Source organism: Lissotriton vulgaris, chromosome 10 (genome assembly GCF_964263255.1).
Source record: "Lissotriton vulgaris chromosome 10, aLisVul1.2, whole genome shotgun sequence".
NCBI lineage: Eukaryota > Metazoa > Chordata > Amphibia > Caudata > Salamandridae > Lissotriton > Lissotriton vulgaris.
The window spans coordinates 37,547,958-37,568,284 of record NC_141698.1 but is presented as its reverse complement, the minus strand read 5'-3'; the positions used below and the strand labels follow the sequence as shown (position 1 = coordinate 37,568,284).

General features: G+C 46.1%; 1 protein-coding gene across 12 annotated transcripts in view; it reads right to left on the bottom strand.

Moving 5' to 3' along the window:
* Positions 1-20,327, bottom strand: part of LOC147684447 (uncharacterized) — a 1,151,265-nt gene that overhangs the window by 72,519 nt on the left and 1,058,419 nt on the right. For all 12 annotated transcript variants that reach the window (XM_086940377.1, XM_086940386.1, XM_086940376.1 and 9 more), the window contains 4 exons: positions 14,838-15,002; positions 14,279-14,377; positions 9,944-10,126; positions 4,756-4,965 (listed from right to left, as the gene is read on the bottom strand). In XM_086940377.1, the coding sequence (XP_086796503.1) occupies positions 4,756-4,965; positions 9,944-10,126; positions 14,279-14,377; positions 14,838-15,002 (657 nt within the window). The remainder of the gene's footprint in view (positions 1-4,755; positions 4,966-9,943; positions 10,127-14,278; positions 14,378-14,837; positions 15,003-20,327) is intronic.

The following is a 20,327-nucleotide window of genomic DNA, read 5'->3' as shown; positions in this document are numbered from 1 at the left end:
CTATGCGGACAAAGTTGCACGATACTTCGCTCTTGAGTCCAGTCCCTTTCACCTAGATGAACCATGTAAAACAGAGGGAGAGACGGAAACACATTTGGTATACAATACCGTACACACATTCATTGAGTTAAGGGAATTACAACACAGCACCTCAGAAATAGAAAAGGCTAAATGAGAAAGGATGGGATGTGCAAATGATGTCAGTTATATTTGGGATTTAAATGAAGTAAAGTCAGTTCTCCCAAATTCCCGCCTACCAGCAATGGTGAAACACATTCATGATCTAACTCATGTGGGAAGGGACGGAATGGGGTCTACCTTCTGTTCTCATTTGTCTAATACTCGGTTCAGAATGATGGCAGAGGACTTGTGTTTCAATTGTATGATCTGTCAAAAGCAAATGTGGACAAGAGAGTTGATGTGACTATGAGTCGCGTTAGAAAATGTGATTGACTTTGTGGAAATTACACGATGCAAGAAGCTGAGGTACATCTTTGTCATTGTGTAATTGTTTTAACGATAGGTGGAGGCTTATCTCACCTGGAGATGTGACAGACTTAACAACTGCCAAACTATTGTTGCGGGAATTAATACCTTGATTTGGGATCTAGGGATTGACCAAAGGTTTCTCTGCAGATGTAGCACCAGGAATTGTAGGGAGACTGAGTGGGACTATCAAGGACAAATTAGATAGAAATTGTATCTCTACTGTGCTTAAATGGAACCTGGCATACTTTCTTTAGAGCTCATGAGTATCCAAAGTACCACATGCAAAAGAACTAGATTATCGCCACATGAAGTGTTGATGGGAAAAGCTATGTGCATACCCTCTGTCCCAGCAGCGCCCCTTGTGAATATCACAGATTGCATGGCTCTTGAGTAATACAAAGGATTGTCTAATGTGGTGCGCTCTGTCATTGTCAGGTCGGTATTGCTAATCCATCAGTTTGCGAATCCTCAGGGAATCACTTAAACCCTGGTGTCTGGATCCACATCAAGTAACACATACGCAAGTACTTCCTGGAACAGCGTTGGCATGGACCCTACCAGTTGATCGTGGTTACAAGCACGGCTGTCAAGTGTGCTGGCCTGCAGAATTGGATGCATGCCTCACACACCAAGTGAGCAAGGTAAGAAGGGGAAGAAGCAGAGCTAACATATGCCAATTCCTCGTGGTGCCCCAGGTTAGAGGAGACTGAGGCTCAAAGGGGGAAAAGAAGGAATAGATTAGAGAACTATCATTTTCATCAGCTGAACAGCCTGCAGAACCAGAGAATGACTGGGTTGAAGACATTCTAGCAACTACTGCAATATCAACAACTGGATTGAGGATACACCTTCAGCTGGACAGTGAGAATTCGTGGAAGACCGAGACTCATCTACAGCAATACCTTTCTCAAGGAGCGGAAGCCGAAACTGAGTGGGAAGACTTCACCTCTGGGAGTGAATCGCCCCGATCTTAGCCAGCAATTTTGAGCACTTCGAAGGAAGGTTGGCCAGGGACTACTACTTCTAGAAAGCAACTGTTGACACTTAAGACAGGACCAGATGCACTTTGGAAAGATAGTGAGTTAGAAGAACAGGAACTATTAGACCAGATTGACATTCCCAACCTTGACTTGGAACTGGCCAATACAGAGCGATCTAAGAGGGAAAGAAAGTTGAATTGAAAGTACTCAGGACTAGACTGGACATACTCTGCCAAAACCAAGTTTGAAATAGATGAATGCTTGACTGACTCGGACGAGCCACCTTGACACTAAAGACTTATGGTGATGAAGATCCTGTAATCCAACAATTTACAAAAATAAAGTCAAAATAGCAGGGGCAACGGTTAGAGGATAATAGCTTCTTAAGGCCTCCAGCTGACGGAGAATAAAAATCCTATAAGATTTCGAGATCGGGTAGAGACAATAGAGTAGCAGTTAAGAAGACTAACTCCTTATCAAAGTCTCCTTGATCTGATTTAAGTGGAACATAGTGCAGTCACACTGCAAAATTATGATTGTGAGTTTAGAAGTTGCCATTTCTGTTTCTATGTTAGGTTGGCTGTTGAATGTTTACTTGCTGGGAGGAAATAATTACCATGATCTAGATAATAGTACCTGCACCCCTATAACAAGCCCTGTTAGCCTGAGAGTAAGGTTTTATATCTGCCACAGCATGAGAGTGCATGTAGCTATACCATGTATTATCTGATGTTGTCTTGAGGAATGCTTTGTGTGTTCTTATCTTCCTGCGTCAGCAGCTGAAGGAGCAGCTTACTTTCACCTACCTCTATCCTACTCTTTCTCTTGCTCTGTCTTCTTGAATCATAATTAAATGTTTTATTCTGATTTTGATGATTCGTTAACAAATGTACCTATTGTCAATGCAGAACATCTGCATCTATGTGATACTAATAAGATTTCTAGTCCTCACAAAAGGCCACAATCAAGGGATGAGTATAAGATAAAATTATTTACCCCGGTGACTAACATGAGCACTATTAATTATAGCTTGCATGATGTAAACTGAAAAAATAACCTAGACAAAGAGGATCTTTGTAAATTAATTGAACGAAAGCATAAGAATAGATGGGGAAAGAGGACAATATTGGGAAAGGTAAGGAGATCTTAAAGGAACCACCCCCTAGATTAAGCATTGAAATCACCAAGAAAGGAGCATTAGGCATGATGCAACAGCTAGAAGACAGTTGAGAGACTGGGATTTAGAGACTGTGCACAGAATTATTAAGTGAAGTGAAAAACTCTCTCTAATCTACAAGTCAGTATGAACTCTTGCATGCAGCGCGAATTTTCGCGCTGTGCGGGGATTTAGATAAGTGGGCGGGATTCAGACGGCCGGGGGCTGTCCTGCGCACACGCCCACCGTGACACGTGACGGCTCCCGGCCGTCATGAGCATGCAAGGGGTTAAGGGCATTTATTATGCGTGTGGTAAATCGCCATATTTCCAGGTACTGCACAAATGGGTAGGAAGCGGTTATGCTGCATTAGTTTTCCCTTTGATTTATTATACTAATGAGGCAGATTTTCCTCTTGAAAAATATATGAGGTGAAGTACATGACGTTTTAAGCAGATTCTTAGCCGTATCTTCGGAGCACCCCTTTACCCCCTATAGGAGTAGCACTAAATGATGTCAAGATTAGAAAATTTATCGACTTGCAACTGATACCATGGGTTTAGTGACAGTGATTAATAAAGTGCTGCTTTTAACGAGAGCTATGATTATGCAAAATTGCTTTGTGTTGGATTTACTCCTTGTGAAGGAATGCAGAGTTTGCAAAGTCACTCATGCTGGAGAATGATGTGCTTACTTTCTTCACATAGCTAAGAAGTTTGGCAGCTAATTGACAGACATTACACATAATGCATGAATTAAATGAACTGGAAGAATCAGGTGCCTTGGAAGGGTTTTGGTCATTCTTTGGATCTATTGGTAATTATTTGCCTCAATAGTAGAGTGGCTAGGTAGTGTAGGAAGAGGAATTTTAAAATTGCTACTAACGCCACTTTTAGTCATATTCATAGGAACTGTATGTGTGCTCATCTTCTTGAGATTCTGTAAAGGAATTTCTTCACAAAAGGGAGTGATTTGTGGATACAAGTAGCTGTCAGAAACAAGAGGAAGAGCACGGAAGAGACTCACTGTCATGGTTGAAGAAGTGCAAAGTGAGCTTTATGACACCCTGAAGGATCTAGGAGAGACTTGGCAGAAGAATCCAGACGGGATGAATGATGTACTGTAATAAAGAATTTGAGTGATGATTATAATCATCACAGGGGAAGTTGTGATCATTGACTTTTATGTCAATAAAAAAAGCATTGCGATTCAAGCTTGAGCTAACATTAGCCTGTCTTCTATCATGCCACAACATCACCATATATTACACGAAAACTTGTTGATTTTGGTTCAGAATAAACTCATCTAATTTTACTTGAATCAGCACAAAGTGCTCTCAGAGAAATTTCCTCATTGTACTGAATCAAGGACGGGTCTTACTGTCCCAGACTATGTAAAACAATATATCAGCTAAACTGTACAGCCAAGACTGTGAGAATGGTTGAATCCCATGGTACTAATATGTTGACAGAATCTTCAAATTTATTCTGTAGTAAAATGTTTCTTCTAGGTTTCCTATTGGTCCAACCCCTGAGAATCATGTAGCCCCACAGAATGTATGAACATTTTTGTCTAAAACCTTATATAAGATTGTGGATTTCGCTAGCAAGATAGACCCACTACTCCCCACCTTAGAAGGCACACCTATGCCAGATTTCACTTAGAACGCCAGTGAGATCTTGATACTTTGACATATATGCATTGCTGCTAATTTGATCATGGCCATTTTCCGTAAGTAGCCTATTAATTCTTATATAAAGCATTGTAATCAGAATCTTTTTCTGTCATTCCTATAATAATGTTTCAGCATCACTGTATGAGTACTCCTAATTAAAAAGACGGTTCCAGTTGGGGAGCACCAAAGTCCATATAGGGATTAAACCATTCCCGGTTCTAGATGTTAGTGCACCTCATAAAACATAAGCTCAGTTCTGAAGAAAACTCTTATGAATCTGAATAATCAATATTAGCAATAATTATCAACAATAAATATTCAATATTTTAGAAGGGTAGGAAATATTCAATTAGCCTGATGAAGCCTTGGAGGAACAAGCACCTCTACTAAGCCCAAGGTCCAGCCACGTAGCATGCGTACATTGTAGGGAGCCAGGTTTTGTGAGAGACACCTACCTTGAACTCATCCTTAACTACTACTTGTGGTCGGGACCTCATAGGCGTATAAGTGGCCTGTGATGCCTGCTGAGCACCTTGATGAAGCATTCTCAGCTTCTTTCTGGCAGACAAAAGTTTCATCCTTCTTCTTCTCTTCGCTCTGTCCCACTCCCACTCATCCTCATGGTTTACTCGGGGACGTTTCTTGCGAACAAGGACAATATGATTCTGCAAAAAAAAGAGATGGAGGAGGGAACTTTGAGAGAAATTGTGGACTGCCAAATCATTCAGCCTCCTCCCTTAACACATTTCAAAAGAGAGGGGGAGATAAGAGGAATTTCTTAGAGCGGCTTATCCTCCTGTTTACTTATGTCTTCACAAAACAAAAGAGCCAGTCCATACTTTTTATGGTAACCCTCCATGGGATAAGGAGAAAACCTCTGGTTTTCTAATATAAAAGTGTCCCACCAGAGTTGCCCCTTGGTGGCATGCATCATCATAGGGTTCATCCCGTACCGCTGCGGAACGGGCGTGCTGCGAGCTACAGATCGCGCTGGAACACTGAGTGGTATAATCTAAATGACGAGAGAAAAATAGGCGTGGGAGCGGTTTTGGTTGGAGGTTAAAATACCTGCCTGGCAGGTTAATAATACTTTTTAATACAGTCTCTTGGTGGTATGGTTATAAAAGGGGGAGGGAGCTAGAAATTATAGGTGATAATGTATCTGCCCTTCTAGTGGTCTACATGTTTCAAGCCAATCCCCGGCCTCTGTGTGTTTTGTCCTTAGGTGATTGGCTGAGGGGGCGCTTTGAAGTTAGCATGACTAAAGGCTCACCTTCACCACTGGAGGATCCATGAAGCAATATCTTTGCCTAATTAGTATTATCAAGCAGTGACACCAAGTAGGTGCAATTACTTTCTTATCATTAGCATGCAGAGTGCATGCGGTCATTTTGTGCCAGCACAATTGTAAAGTGGAATTGGGGAGTTAGATCCTAGGTTCTGAAGAAAAGCCATAGGGATTGGCTTGAAACATTTAGAGCACTAGAAGGACAGGTACATTATAACCTATACTTTCTAACTCTCTCGCCTTTTTTAACCATACCACCAAGAGGACGTATTAAAAAGTATCATTGACCTACCAGGCAAGTATTTGAAACCTCCTCTCAAAACCGCTCCCATTCCTATTTGTCTCTTATCATTTAGAGTATCCTACTCCATGCTCCAGCATAATCCATAGGTCGCAGCATGCCAGATCAGTTTACAGCAGTAATTTGGGTGCTGTATGTTGGATTTACAGATTTACAGGTTATTACGACTTGGATCTTGTTTTACATCCATACACAGTAAGTATAGCATAAGTTCCAGAGACTGAGTATTTTCTAATGTGGTATATTGTGTGGGTTTAAACAAATCTTACTTTGTGTCCAGTGCATGGTGGGTGAGGAGTGATGAAACGTTTTAACATGCTCTATATTTTCCAGTGTGTGATGGTTTGCTTTTCAGTTCTGAAGTATGTGCTCCAAGTTGTTCTTCAAAATTGGATTCCATCAATGTATAAAAATTACACATACATTGTATATATTACTTTACATTGAGTACTGTGTTATTTTGTGAATCATATCCTTAATGCTTGTTTATCCCCATCGTAGAACCAGCAGTCCCCTTCCATCCCGGATGTTCTATTCTCTTGTCATTACCTCTGTGCAGTGCTGCACTGCCTTTATCTAAGTTTGTGCAATGTGTATACTCAATCAATCATTATTTAGGCCGCTAGGGCCGTAAAAGCACATATGGTAAAAATAATACAGTATAAATAATGTATACCAGCATCTTTTGAGATATCTATAATTGGATAGCACTTTTTAGATAAATGTACATTACTATCTGAGAACTTAGATTAGGAAAGACAACTTTTCTAAATATCCTCGGGCAAAAGGGTGTGCAATATACATGCAATACATGGCCTCTACAATTGACGCAAGGTAAAGGACCACATAGTGCATGTGCATGAGCTAATTTTGGGTGCAAGATCTATTTCATTCAGATATGATATCTTATCGAGCCACGTAGATGGTACAGTGAATAGCAATGTCCAAATGTAGATGAGTAGCCATTTCATATAAGAAAAAAATAACAACATCAAGATAAAATATAGAAATAAAAATTTTACAATTCTAAAAATTCCTATAGAGACTAATTATATACAAAAGTAGTAGTGTACTGAAAGGGCAATAGTTAAATATATATTCAATTTAAAAGGGGAGAGTACATATCCAAAAAGGCGTAATAGCTGATGTAGGACTCGAGTTAGCCTCTCATCTTAAGGATGGCTCTACGAGTATGCCATATAGAATACAAGAACAGCGAGATGGAAAACACAGTGGGCATATCAGTGTCATACTTGAGTAGTCTAAAGACCTCGGAGCAGTGTCTAGACTCCAGGTTCCTGCACAGCTGTAACAGCCGGCGGGACCTTGTCCTCCTGTAGGCAGGGCAGAAAAAAAGTACATGCATTTCAGTTTCCTCTAGATTCTCACACACAGGACAATCCAGACTGCGGGCAACAGACCACGTGTTGATAAAAGATTGGAGCGGGAGCACCCCATATCTGAATTGGAGGAACAGCTTTTTCGCAAGAAGAGGCTGGATGTCATCTAATGCCGATTCTAGCCTATATTGCAATTTCTTTCCATAAACCTAAGGGATAAGCACCCAGGTGTATTCCCCCTCCATTGCTATGCCAATTTATATTCTCTATAGGTCTCAAGGATGACCTTTCTGGGGGTCACTAGGCAAGATTCTTCAGCTGAGCTCTACAAATTTGCCCTCCCCAGGGCCTGGCAGGTGTTCCTAATATATGCAACCATGGGAGTATTCCTGCGTCTTGAAGGCTCATAACTTCTCTCAACTCATCCCTGTATGAGGCTAGTTTGGGAGTACTCCAAAGGCGTCACCAAAATAAAAGATAAAAGGGGTCTTATATATACTTTGTCTGCGATAGAGCTAATCCCGTGGTCCATTCTGAGGGGAATTAAGGGGGGACTAGGGGGAGACCCAAAAGTTGCCTGGCAAAGGAATTCTCTATAAGCAATAGGGGTGAATACTACATACATGCATGCATGAATGTTGATTGGATGGCTGGACGACATTGGGTTGATGAGCATAAGATAGTGGGTGTTGAGGTTGTCTGATGGTGGGTGAATGCACTTCTAATGTTGTCTCTGTGGACGTAAGATGGTGGGTGCATTGGTACATGATGTTGGTTGTGTGGATGTGTGATTGTATGCTCTCCTATATCCATGGGTGTGTGGTCATCTGACCGTGGAAGTGCTGGCATATAATGGTGGCTTTGTAGCCTTATGATACTGATTGACTTGTGTATGATTGTTGGCGTGTGATGGTGTGTCTGTGATGTATAATGATGAGAGTGTGGGTGTATCAAGGCAGGAGTAATGGCACTTGGGCTGCTGAGAGGTCTTCAAGCACTCTGTTCTCAATTTGGAACAACGCCCTGGGACAGCTGTAAGTTGCCTGGCTCTTCATGGCACACAGTACATTGAGGGGCATGGAGAAGTGAAGCAGCTACCAGGTGCCCTCTCCTTTTTAAAAACTTTTTGAGTTCCTGCTCAAGTCCAGGGGAGTGGAGACAAGCCCTATTGTGCTCTTCAAAGGCAGGTTAGGATTTTTTATAGTTTAATCATTCCCAATGTGTGCGAACATAAGTAGAGAATAAAACATTTTGAAAAAGAGTCTGTTGTTGCATACCTTTGTGTTGTCCAATGGTGGGGGAGGGCTGTAGCCTTAGTCCCAGTGTGCACAAAGACATGGGGTACCCCAACGCTCTGTTCTCAAGAGGCCTTGAGAACTGTAAGTTGCCCGCTCCTCAATGCCTTGAAACATGCTGCTAGGAGCAAGGTGGCTTTCTGCTGCCCCTGCAACCTGCTCTCAACTGCAAGAGGAGCCAAGTCCAGCTGAGGGCAGCCCTGCTCTTCTGTGTCCCAAAGCATCTGTCAACATCATAGAGGATGGCTGCTGTTCTGTTTATAACCTCCCACCCTTGGACATGAGGCAAAGAGGAAAAAATGCCCCTGGCACTTTGCTAATTTGGGGGCTACTAATTACCTCCTACCCTAGGCAATATGGTGGTGGTGTAAGAGTAGGTCAAGTTAGAAACTTAAAAAGCCCCCTGTGCTTTGGCAATGCAGGGGAGAGATATGTCTGCTCTGCCTTGGCTAAAGGTGGGTGTGCATGCTTTTAATGCTACTTCACTGTGTCCAGTTGCTGTCATAGGTACTGTCCTCTCACCTGCCTGGGGAATGGGGGAGGGAAGATGACAACAGGCACAGAGGAGCCAGGCAGATTACATCTGTACCTGCACCCTGGTCGAAACTGATAACAAAGCGCCATGACAGCTACCTGGCAACTCCAGGGCCTGCAACACGCTGTGGGCCACGAAGAATCAAAGTAGCAGCGAACAGGGAAAAGTGGCAGATGTGAGCCTAACCATTCCTCTATGGTCCAGCAAATACAACAGGCCACAGAGGAACAGAGCTGCTATCAGATGCCCTACACCCTGCCTAATCCAAGACATTCTGGTCGAAAGGTCCATGCTTCATCATCAACACATGAGTGACTTCAAGTGTATGTTATCAGGACTGTCAGTGCAGAACTGAACAACTGTAACCAAAGGCTGTAGCCAGTACATGTTCATTTGAACCGTTTGTGACGTGTTACAAAACTACTGTGCACTTTAACTAAGTCACCTATAAGTAGAACCTTGGTGTCCAGGCTTTGTGGACTCCAAGGCTTTACTTATGGGTGCATGGTGTGTACAAGTGAGGTATGCTAAATGTAAAAGTAGCATTCAACTGCAGTAGCAAGATTAAGAGTGCTAACGTACAGTAGCCCTATTCCATTGTCAAAGCCTGCTTAAGAATAGAAGACCTAGTTTCCTTAGGGTGATTTGGAAAGAGCTAGTAAAACCATCTGCACAGCTCTGTAATATTTCTGAAAATCGAATTCATTAGTGGACATAGAATCCTTGCTAAATATGTCATAAGATTTTTCCGTATGAAAAAAGTTGATCCTCACTGCCAACACTAGGCTGGGTCTGGCAGGTGTCATCCCCTTATGTAAAAACAATTCAATCCCCCTAACCCACAGAAAGATTATCCTTGCTACATGCTACAAAAAGGCTCATACCTGGTTTATCACATTTAGAAGATGGGGCAAGGCAAAGAATTCGCACTGCTTCGATCGGCACTTCTGGCGTTTCAAGTTAGGCCCACCAAACTTTGGCTTATCCAGACAAAAGTCGCATTCGGCGCAGTCCTCCTTCAGCATGCAGGGGCCACATTTATTGCACGTCCTTTGGGATCGACGTTTCTTCAAAACCAGAAAGATCAGGACAAGAGAAGGAAAAGAAGAGCAGAGAGTTAGCAAAAGCAAACAATGCCCAGTGAAGAGCCTGGTGAAATGAGAAAGAAGATATGGCAGGCCATCGTAGACCAAGACAAAGAGGATCAGGATGGCCATAGTGGAAGGGGCAAGGGGGGAGCTTGTAGGTTACACATTTTGGACCTCATTATGAGTCTCATGATAAGTCCAACGAGGCCAGTAACTGGCCACGCTGGGATTATAAGATCAGGGGAAACACTGAAGATCATAGGAACCACTAGAACCACTGCAGATCAGGGGAAACACTGCAGATCAGGGGAAACAGACTGCCACTCAGGGACTGTGCCTTCTCCAAGTAGGTGAAAGCTCCAAGTGAACTATATGGAGAAATGAGGCATTAGAAGATTCAGGTACTCTGTATTACCAATACCCTCAGAAATTCCAGATTTTCCAGCAGCCTCTTAGGATTCCACTCGTATTTTCGCTGATTGTTCCCCTCGGTACAGTACAGGTACAAGAGGGTGCAAGGGGGTGGTGATACACTGGGACATTACTAGCACAATGTAATGCGGATGCTCCGCACCTTCTCCCATCAGGATTTTCATGGTCTAAGAAGTGATTTTGCATGTTGGAGAGTGTCATCTTTAATTTTGATCATTCAGAAACACAAAGTTGTAAAGTTCATGATCATTCATATTATTATAATTATGTTAACAATATTAATAATAATAGTTGTTGTTACTGTTATTAACAGCAATAACTGGTTACTTTAGCATAATTATTATAATTGTTTTTATTGGATGACGGGGATTTAATAATACATTTTGCATTATCATTTTTATAATACAAGTGTTAGAACTGGGGGTCTCTAGTTGGCAGAGTTAGGTACCACTGTCCAAATAGGGACCCTTGCTTCTAGTCAGGGTAAGGAGGAAACCCTCTGACATAACCCCAGCTCACCCTCTAGGTAGCTTGGCACGAGAAGTCAAGGCTAATCAGAAGGCAATGTGTAAAGTATTTGTACCAACACTCTCAGTAACACAGTGAAAACACCACGAACTGACTCCACAACAGTTTAGAAAAATAAAGGTATTTAATCTAAACTACACAAGACCAAAACGACAAAAATCCAGCATACACAGTCCAAGAATATGGTTGCGATAAAGTTCTTTAGGTTGAGATAAAACAATCCACAGTTGCGTGAAAAGTTCACAGTTGCGTCACGTTTAACTCACAGTAACTTTAGTTGCGACAAAGTTCCAAAAGCAGAAGCTGGTGCGGTAGAAAACAAGCGATGTGTTGCTCCTGAGACCTTGGAGAGGCGATGCGACAGCCACGCTGCAGCAGCGGGGACGAATCCGGTCTGTATGGGGAGGAAGGCCACTTGTATGGATTCCGGTGCGTAGGTTCCGTTGAAAGTTTCTTCTCGCAAAGGCACGATACAACGATCTCGTAGGGGCTGCGACAATCTGCGGGGCGACGATGCGCGATCCTGCGGCGATCTTCTCTCTCGCAGCTCCTCGATGCGATGATCTGTGACGATGTTCGCAGCGACGTGATGTGGTCCGCATGCAAGCGGTGTGGTGATCTCACCCAGCGACGACAAGCTCTGCAACGACACTTGCAGCGATGGTAGTTTTCCCGCACCGGTCTGGTGCGTCCCGCAAATGAAGGATGCGACGGCTCTGGCAGCAGCAACAGGCGCTGCGACGATCTCGGCCTTCGCAGCGGCTGGAATTTTCTCGCCCTGTCGGGGATGCGCTCCACAGCGAGCGATGCGATAACTTTTATGCAGCAAATTCTTTAAATCTTGGTTTCCAGCTTCCCAGCACAGGTACAACTTTCAGAGGCACCACACATGGGCCACGCACTCCAGGAAGGACAGAACTCTCTCAGTAGAGCTCAGGGGAAGCTGAGGGTGAAGTCCTTTTGTTCCTGGGACTTCAGAACAGGGAGCCAGCTCTTCTCAGGCCCTTGGAGATTCCTTCATGTAAGGGGACACAGCACAAAGCAAAGTCCTTCCCCTCTCCTTGGCAGCAAAGCAACAGCAGGGCAATCTAGCAGAGCAACAGATGGACAATCTTCCTTCTTCAGTTTCAGCTTTCTCCTTGGCAGAGGTTTCTTCTTGATTCTAGGATGATCTAATTTTCTGTTGTCAGGGGTCCTGTACTTATACCCCTAAAAGTCTTTGTTCTCTTTGTGCAAGTGGGCCCTGAGCCCGGTCTGAACCAGTTCTGGGTGTTTCTTGAGCACTTTGTTTTCCTGGCTTCTCCTTTCCTTTCAGAGTAAGGGGCAGGGTCGTCAGCCGCCCAGCAGGAGGCGGAGCCAGCAATGTGGAAGGCAGGCACAGCCCTATTCAGGCCCAGGTGCTATCTCCTCCCACCACTCAAGTTGCAAATGCAGTCATTCAGCCTTGGGCTGACTCAGCCAGCCTCCTGGGGAGTCCCCAGCCCCTGTCACTCTCAAACCAGACAGTCAATACACAAACAGGCCAAGGCACACAGAAAGGGCAGACAAGAGAACAGCAACTTTCTAAGCGTGCTGTTCTCAAACACAGGATTCAAAAACAACCTTTCCCAAAAGGTGTGTTATTAAATTCTGAATTCAGGGATACTAGACTTGTATGTCCTATCTTGTTCCTATGGGAAGATATGCTGGTAGCCACTGTAGCCAGCATCCACCATGATAGCCTATGGAGCAAGATAGCCTTACAATAGTGAAAAACAAAAATGGCTGTAATTCACTACCAGAGCATGTCACCTGCACCAGTACATGCTCTACCTTTCACATACACTGCACCCTGCTCAAGGGGGTACCTTGGTCCTTCCATAGGGGTGACCAATGTGCACAGAAAGGGAAGGGCTAGGTCTGGCCAGTGGGGACACTGACCAGTAGGACATGACAGTTCACAGACTGGACACAGGCACTGCGGTGGCAGGCCTGAGACACCATTTGGGGCTCTCATGTGGGTGGCACAATCAGTGCTGCAGGCCCACTAGTAGCATTTGTCATCACCAGCCCTGGCACACCCAGTGCACTTTACCAGGGACTTCTTGGTGATAGAAATGTGCCAATCATGTGTATCCAATCACAATAACAATTTACACAGAGAGCAAATGCACTTTAGCACTGATCAGCAGTGGTAAACTGCGCAGAGTCCTATTGCCAACAGCCACGGGTCAGGAAAAATCAGAGAGGAAGAAGCAAAATGTTTGGGAATGACCCTGCAAGAAGGGCCAGTTCCAACAACAAGGATAATGTAATCCCTTTGTTAATTAATAACGAGCGGTGATGTCACAATCTCCGCTGCCAGATCGAGTGCAGGGTGTGAAAGGCACGTCATAGAGAAGACTTAAAACTAGTTTAGAGAGCCCTGATTAATTCATGCAAATGTCCACTCATTCCATGAATCCCTCAGCAGCAAACAGGACATTGTTGAGTGACTACATAAGGCATCCTATGATGTCACAGGGGTCAAAAAGTGAAAGCCTTCTCCTTGATCCACTCTTGGTATTCTTGTGCTGCCAAGTCCACTTCTAGTGAGGGTCCAGCAAAGAGCATCCCACAGCTCTTCTGTTTCCTTTAAGCATCTAGATATGACATATCTAGTCACCCCCACATCACTGTGAACTAAAAACCAAAACACATGCTTGGAAACTCTATGTTCTCAGAAGCTGCATATGTGCTTCCAAACAGTAATCTCACGGCATCCACGGTTAGTACCATGACGCAAATTTCAATTTCTTCCTTTCTTTCTTTCTTTCTTTCTTTCTTTCTTTCTTTCTTTCTTTCTTTCTTTCTTTCTTTCTTTCTTTCTTTCTTTCTTTCTTTCTTTCTTTCTTTCTTTCTTTCTTTCTTTCAGTGGCTGATGTCAGTGACTCTCCCTTTCAAATGAAAGAAGCGCCGGTTCCCATTCCCTGCTCACTTAAAACACTGGCCAGTGGCATGAACAGAAATATAAACATCATACCATTTATTGTTTTTAAAAAACAATATACATAAGGCCCGAATACAGATGCAGCGTCCCACATTTAGGAAAAAACACAAGATAAAAACATTAATGCGGCACCACAGACCCGCGGTGCCTACTTTAATAGCATCAGGGAGAGGCCATGCAGAACCCTCCATTCAAGTACTCACTCTGCGAGGAGGTGCTTTGGCCCCTGCGCATTTGATCCCATTGAAGCGCTTAATCCCCACCTTTGTCTCTCTGAATTTGTCTTCAATTTGCCTTTTCCCCTAAAATAGATCAAAGAAAGAAAGGAAAAGTAATCACAGTAGAAAAACCACAATGGGCTGCAGTATTTGAGGAAACTGATTGCCTAGTTGTAGCTAAAGAGACCAAATCATCCCCCAACTTAGACATCGGCGGTTTCCCCTACCAAAAGTAATTATAGATATGGGACCACCACTACAGATGTCTGTGTATGGACCCCAAAGAGCTGCACGCCACTGGGACAACTGCGTGCTACCAGTCCCCAGTTTTAAGTTGATGTACAGAGAACAAAGAAGGGACATTTACTAGAATAATCAGGCTCAGGTAACGACTAATCATTTTTTTTCATGGCATTAAGAGAGGTGAGTTTGAAAGTGGGTCATATCCTTCAGTGATACTGTCCTTGGATAAGCAGAGTGTGAAAGTCCCGCCATTTATAAAAGTAGATGAAAGGGGTAGACGAAGGGAACTGAGGGAACCCACCAGGGGAAAGAGGTGGCACTGCCGCCATCTGCATTTCTGATGCTTCAAGTTTCTTCCCCCAAACTTCGGCTTGTCCCGACAGAAGTCACATGTGCCGCAGTCTTTCTCCCTGTAGCAGGCCTCGCATTCACCACAGATCCTTTTCAAGCGACGGCTATGAAATATCTGAAAGAACAAGCATGAGAATACCACAGGCAGAGAGTTTACCAGAAGCAAGAGCTGCAAAGTATAAGGCCGGGGTGACATGAGACTGAAGGTATTTCATGCTAGCCGACACTAAGTGCCCGATTCCAACCATCGGTCGGAGACGTTCCGCCCGCTCTGAATTTCCAGTCGGGATTCCTTTCCGACGACCCATTTTGATGGTGCTGTTCGAAAGAGAATCTGAATCGGTTTTCCAAATGGCCTTCGACCGGCTTGGAGAGCCCATTCGCCATTCGTAAAGCCTGAAATAATCCCTCGGCCAGCTCTTTCCGGCCGAGGGATTATGATGGCAGCTTTCTACGTCCTTTCTTTGCCGGCCTTTTTAACACAGAAAGGCATTGGGAAACTGTCTTTGTGGGCCCCTATAAGGGCCTCCATGGGCGCAAGGCCGCCGAATGGCAGCCTAGGGGGCGCCTGCCCCCCTGTTGATCCCTGCACCCGGTGGCAGGCATCTTGAGGTGCCTGCCACCGGGTGCAAGGATAAACAGTGCCTCTGCTCTTTGCAATGAGAGCATGCATTCCATTCGGAATGCATGCTTCCATTCTAAAGAATAGGATTGCGACCGGACAGGGTTCGGGCGCATCCTACTTTCTGGACTGGAACTGACGACAGGAGGTCGTTTGGTTTCAATGCCAAACTGATGTCGGACGGACTCCGGTCCATCCGACATCAGAATCGGCCCTAAGACGGAAGCTTTCAGATCCTTTCATTTACATATATTTTCGAATAAGATATCTCTGTTATTTTGTAATACACTACAATCTAAAGTCATGTACTGCTCTACTAGAGGCACCCAATGATCTACTAGTGTCCTTAAAAGTAAAGTTGAAGGTGATGCAGCAAAATACCCTTACACCAGATGTCCTTCACTGGCAAGCAGCGATGGGTCCACCTTTTCTTGCCCTTTATCTTCAAATCTTATAAAGCTATGAGGCTGTAAATTGGGAACTACCACATTTAAAAAGAGCAATCCCTCTAGCCCCTACAGTTAACCCAACAATCACAGCTGGAATGTTATATCACATTGCTGGAGCAGTGGAAGAGACAAATTTATCATCACTACGAGGATCTCACTATAAAACACCACCGAGATGCCACCTTAACACAAAGTGAAAACTCATTTATGTCTTCCTTCCCTGCAGTTTATACTGTGCTTCCCTTGCCTCTGTCGCTGAACATTGCCTTCTACAGAGGTTCGGCTTGACTTCTGGTGGTCAAACATCCAACCATGTGGCGACTTTCGGGTTATGACAATTTTTGTGTTCGTCTTCACACTGGGGTACCAGAATGTAAATGTAAATGTAAATGTGCTTCGATTTATATAGCGCGCTTTAACCCAGGGGCCTCAAGGCGCTTGCTTAGGGAACCCGTCCTGGTATTCCCCTGTGAGATATCCCGGCCAGGTATCCACAAGGTGAAAGCCAGGCATCCCGCCGCGAGGGGCCGTAGTGGAGATTAAGCAAGCTATTGCCCAGAGTCGCAGAGTGTGACCCCGTGAGTCGAGTAGGCACCAGAGCGAGAATTGTCGACTCCGTGGAATTTTTGAGCCCGAGACCCGCCGAGGCGGGGAACCGAACCCTGGTCCACGGCCGATCTCAGCTTCTGGGTCTGCCGCCTCTAACCACTGAGCCACGCTTCTCCACAGACATGGATCTGATGTAAGGACATGGATCTGATGTAAGGCATGGAAGGGAACAGCTATGTTGCCACAAAAAGAAATATTAATGAATGCATCCACAAACGCAATAACATAACATGTATTTGTAAAGCGCACGTGCACCCAAAAGAGTATCTTGGTGGTGAAATAACAGATGTTTATGGTTATCGAAATCAATGGTACTCAGTTTATCGACCTCAAAAGGAGAAAAGCTGAGTGGACCCGCCGGGATTTGGACCTGTGACCATGAGGTCAACCACAGGCCACTATAGTTGACACATTAGTCCACTAAGCCACCAGACCAGGCTTTACACTAGGCCACTTAAGCATATAAGTATGTGTTTTCATTCACAAACCTAAAGGAAAGCCTAATTTAACACTATTATGGATAGTCAGCATCTGATAACTCAGAAAGAGGTTTTTAATAAAAATGTTTTAACCAAATATTAGATCCTTTGTTTGATGATACCCACGTCAGGAGATTAAGATCAGAGCCTACAAGCAATATAATTTCAACGTGTGTCAGAGAAATGCACAACATCTTCTAACAACTGTAAATGAATCTGTGTTCTGTGCTCTTGCCTGGTAGAAGCTAAGCTGTGCAAATGGCTAAAGGAACAACCGCATCTGAATCTAGTAATCCAAGGCGAGCTCATAAATTGAGCCAACTCTTGGAGGGAGTGAAGCCATTGTTAGAAAGGAGAATTACACCACAGCCATTGCTGCTCCTGTATCTGAATCAATCAATCAATCAATCAATCAATAATTCAGGATGGCTCAGGTAGCATCGTTGATACCAACGTGATGGGGAGCCCAATATGAGTTGCACATTCACTCTTCATTCAAGTCAAGAGCAGTTATAACTGAGCAGTGAACAAATGTTAACGTCAATTTAAGAGAGAGTAAATTCTTTTCAGCCCTCTTTCTTTATTTAGTGATAATAAAATTAGAGACTGCCTAAAACCAACCCATTTACATAAACGTACGCTTGCAAATGCTGTAAATCTAACAGTTCAATGAAGCCCTACCCTGGTTGCCTTCTAAAGACAGTATCAACATAGCTTGTTTTTTCGAGTAATCACGTAATACATTATTACCTCCTCGTAAGTCTTCCTCGCCACATGATTTACAACGTGAGCTTCAGCTCCACAACAGAACCCTCCAAAGCAAAAGAAAAAACCTCCCACCCCCTCCCAACATGGCCGACCAGTCCCACCTGACCTCTATAAGAGGCGGACCGGCCCCACCAACAGCCTGTTTTTTTTGTTCTGCGCATTCTACTCCAGAGCGCCGTAAGGTAAGATTGGGACCTGCCCTAGCTGGTCCGTGGCTCTTGGGTTGGAGGTCCTGCCCTAGCGGACCCTAGGACCTGGGACCTTGCCCCCTCCCCCTCCTCCGTCCCCCGTCCTATTGACGGGTGAGGTGCTGCTCTAGCGTGCCTGGGCTCTTGGGGGGAAGGGGGCGGGGGGCGGCGGGGGGGTTGAGGTTTCGCCCTTTTCCCTGTACCGGCCGTTTGGTGTGACCCTCGCCCGTTTCTCGGGCTCTGGGACCCGTCACTGCCTCTAGGGGGTGGGGAGACGCGGCGCCGGTCGCTGGGTAATGCGTCCGCAGTGTTTGTGTCTCCCCGTTGGGCCGTTCGGCGGTGGCTGCGGCTGCCGCGTCTGGCCTGAGCCTGGGGTCTCGCTCGCGGGATTCCGCGCTCCCCGCTCGGGGCTGGTGGCAGTTTTACCGGTGTACGCCGGGCCGGGGGTTGGCTGTCCTCCCGCCTCGGCGGTTCCTGGACTTACTTGTCGACTCCCCGGGGGCTCCTGGACACCGGCGGGATTTCAGCGCTGGACGCTGCCGCCGGACGGGGTGTTCTTCAGCTGCGGCCCGCGAGCCAGTGCCGTGCCCTGATTGGCCAGGTCGCGTCCCGCCTTTTGGGGGCGGGGCTTCGCGCCAGGTGCAGCGCGTGAGTTGAGGACTTGCAGCTGTGTCCTCGGGCGGATTTATTAGGCCCCCTACTCCGGGGGTCATTGAGTTTCTCCGCTTGCTTTGGTTTGTGGTGTTTTCTCTGGCGCTATGGAGCAGGAGGATGTCACGGCGGGTCAGGGGTCTGACCCCAGTTCTGCTTTGCCCATTTCGGCTCAGTCCTTGCAGCTGATGATCCAGTCGGCGGTCGCCGATGCCCTTGCGATACGAGATGCGCAGGGTCCTTCCTCGCCGAAACGTCCACGCTGGGACCCCTCTCCTGTCTCTGATGCGGAGGGGGAGGAGGAGGATCTCCATGGTCGCTACATCCAGGGCCAGGAGCTGCGTGAGGTCCTGGCGCACATTAAGGATAACTTGGCCTTCCCGCCACCGGCAACGGAGGAGGCGTCCGAGGATTTCTTTGTCCAATATCAGCGCAAGGCGCCGGACTCCCTGCCGCTGCATGCCTCCATCAAGAAGGTCATCGAGGGGGAGTGGCTGGACATTGATAAACAGGCTTTTCCACGTTATCTGATGAAACGTTACGCTGTGGAGGAGTTTACCAAGGACTTCCCTCCGGCTGTGAAGGTGGACTCCCTGGTAGTGGGTCTGTCGTCCCAGGGTTCCATCATTTCGGAGGACGCCTCTCCCTCTGACCCTGTGGACAAACGCGTGGAGGCTGCCGCGAAGCGCTCTTATGCGGCTGCTAATTTCTCCATCCGGGCCTCGGCCTATTTGTCGTGCACGGTACAATCTCTGTTAAAAGACTTCCAGTCCTTGGGGGAACTCCTGGATCAAGGGGCTGATGTGGTGCCCACGCTAGCCCTGATGGAACAGCAGACTCGCCTCCTATCTGACATTTCCTTTGACACTCTGGGTGCGGCGGCTGCCGCGGGGGGTGCTGCGATTCAGGCCCGGCGACAGATCTGGCTGCGGCATTGGAAGTCGGAGGCGGCCCAGAAGACTCTGCTCATGAAAATTCCATTTACAGGGGCTAAGCTGTTTGGTCCTCCTCTGGAGGCGATGATTAAAAAGTCGGCTGAGGACCGCAAGTTGCTGGCTCCCATCAGGTCATCAGGGCCCCGCTTCCCGGGTCGCGGACGGATTTTCCCCTCAGCTTCCTGGGGTAGGGGCAGCGCGCCCTTTCGTGGAAGGGGTCGCGGCCGGGGCGCACCTTACTTCGGAAAATCCCGGTCTCAGCCGGCGGCTGCCGCTTCCTCTGCCACCCAAAAATCCTGACTTTCGTCCATCTCCCTCCGGGGTGCTCCCTGTGGGGGGCCATCTCCGCCACTTCATCCAGGCATGGGAGGCTTCGGTCACGGATCTTTGGGCTCTTCGGATTGTGAGGGAAGGATTATCTATCACCTTCTCCTCCCCTCCTTCGGATTTTTTCCGCGCTACGCCCCTTCCTTCCTCCCTGGTCAAGAGACGGGCATTGCTGGCCGGAGTTCAGGACTTGCTGGCCAAACAGGCCATCCGCCCGGTCCCTCCGTCACAGCGGGGTCGGGGCGTCTACTCCATCCTGTTTCTGGTAAGGAAGGTGTCTGGGGATTTCCGCCCTGTGTTGGATTTGAAGGGGTTGAATGCTTTTATTCCTCATACTAAGTTCAAAATGATCTCTCTACAGGAGATTCTGCCTCTTCTGGTGCAGGGCGAGGTGGTGGCTTCGCTGGATCTC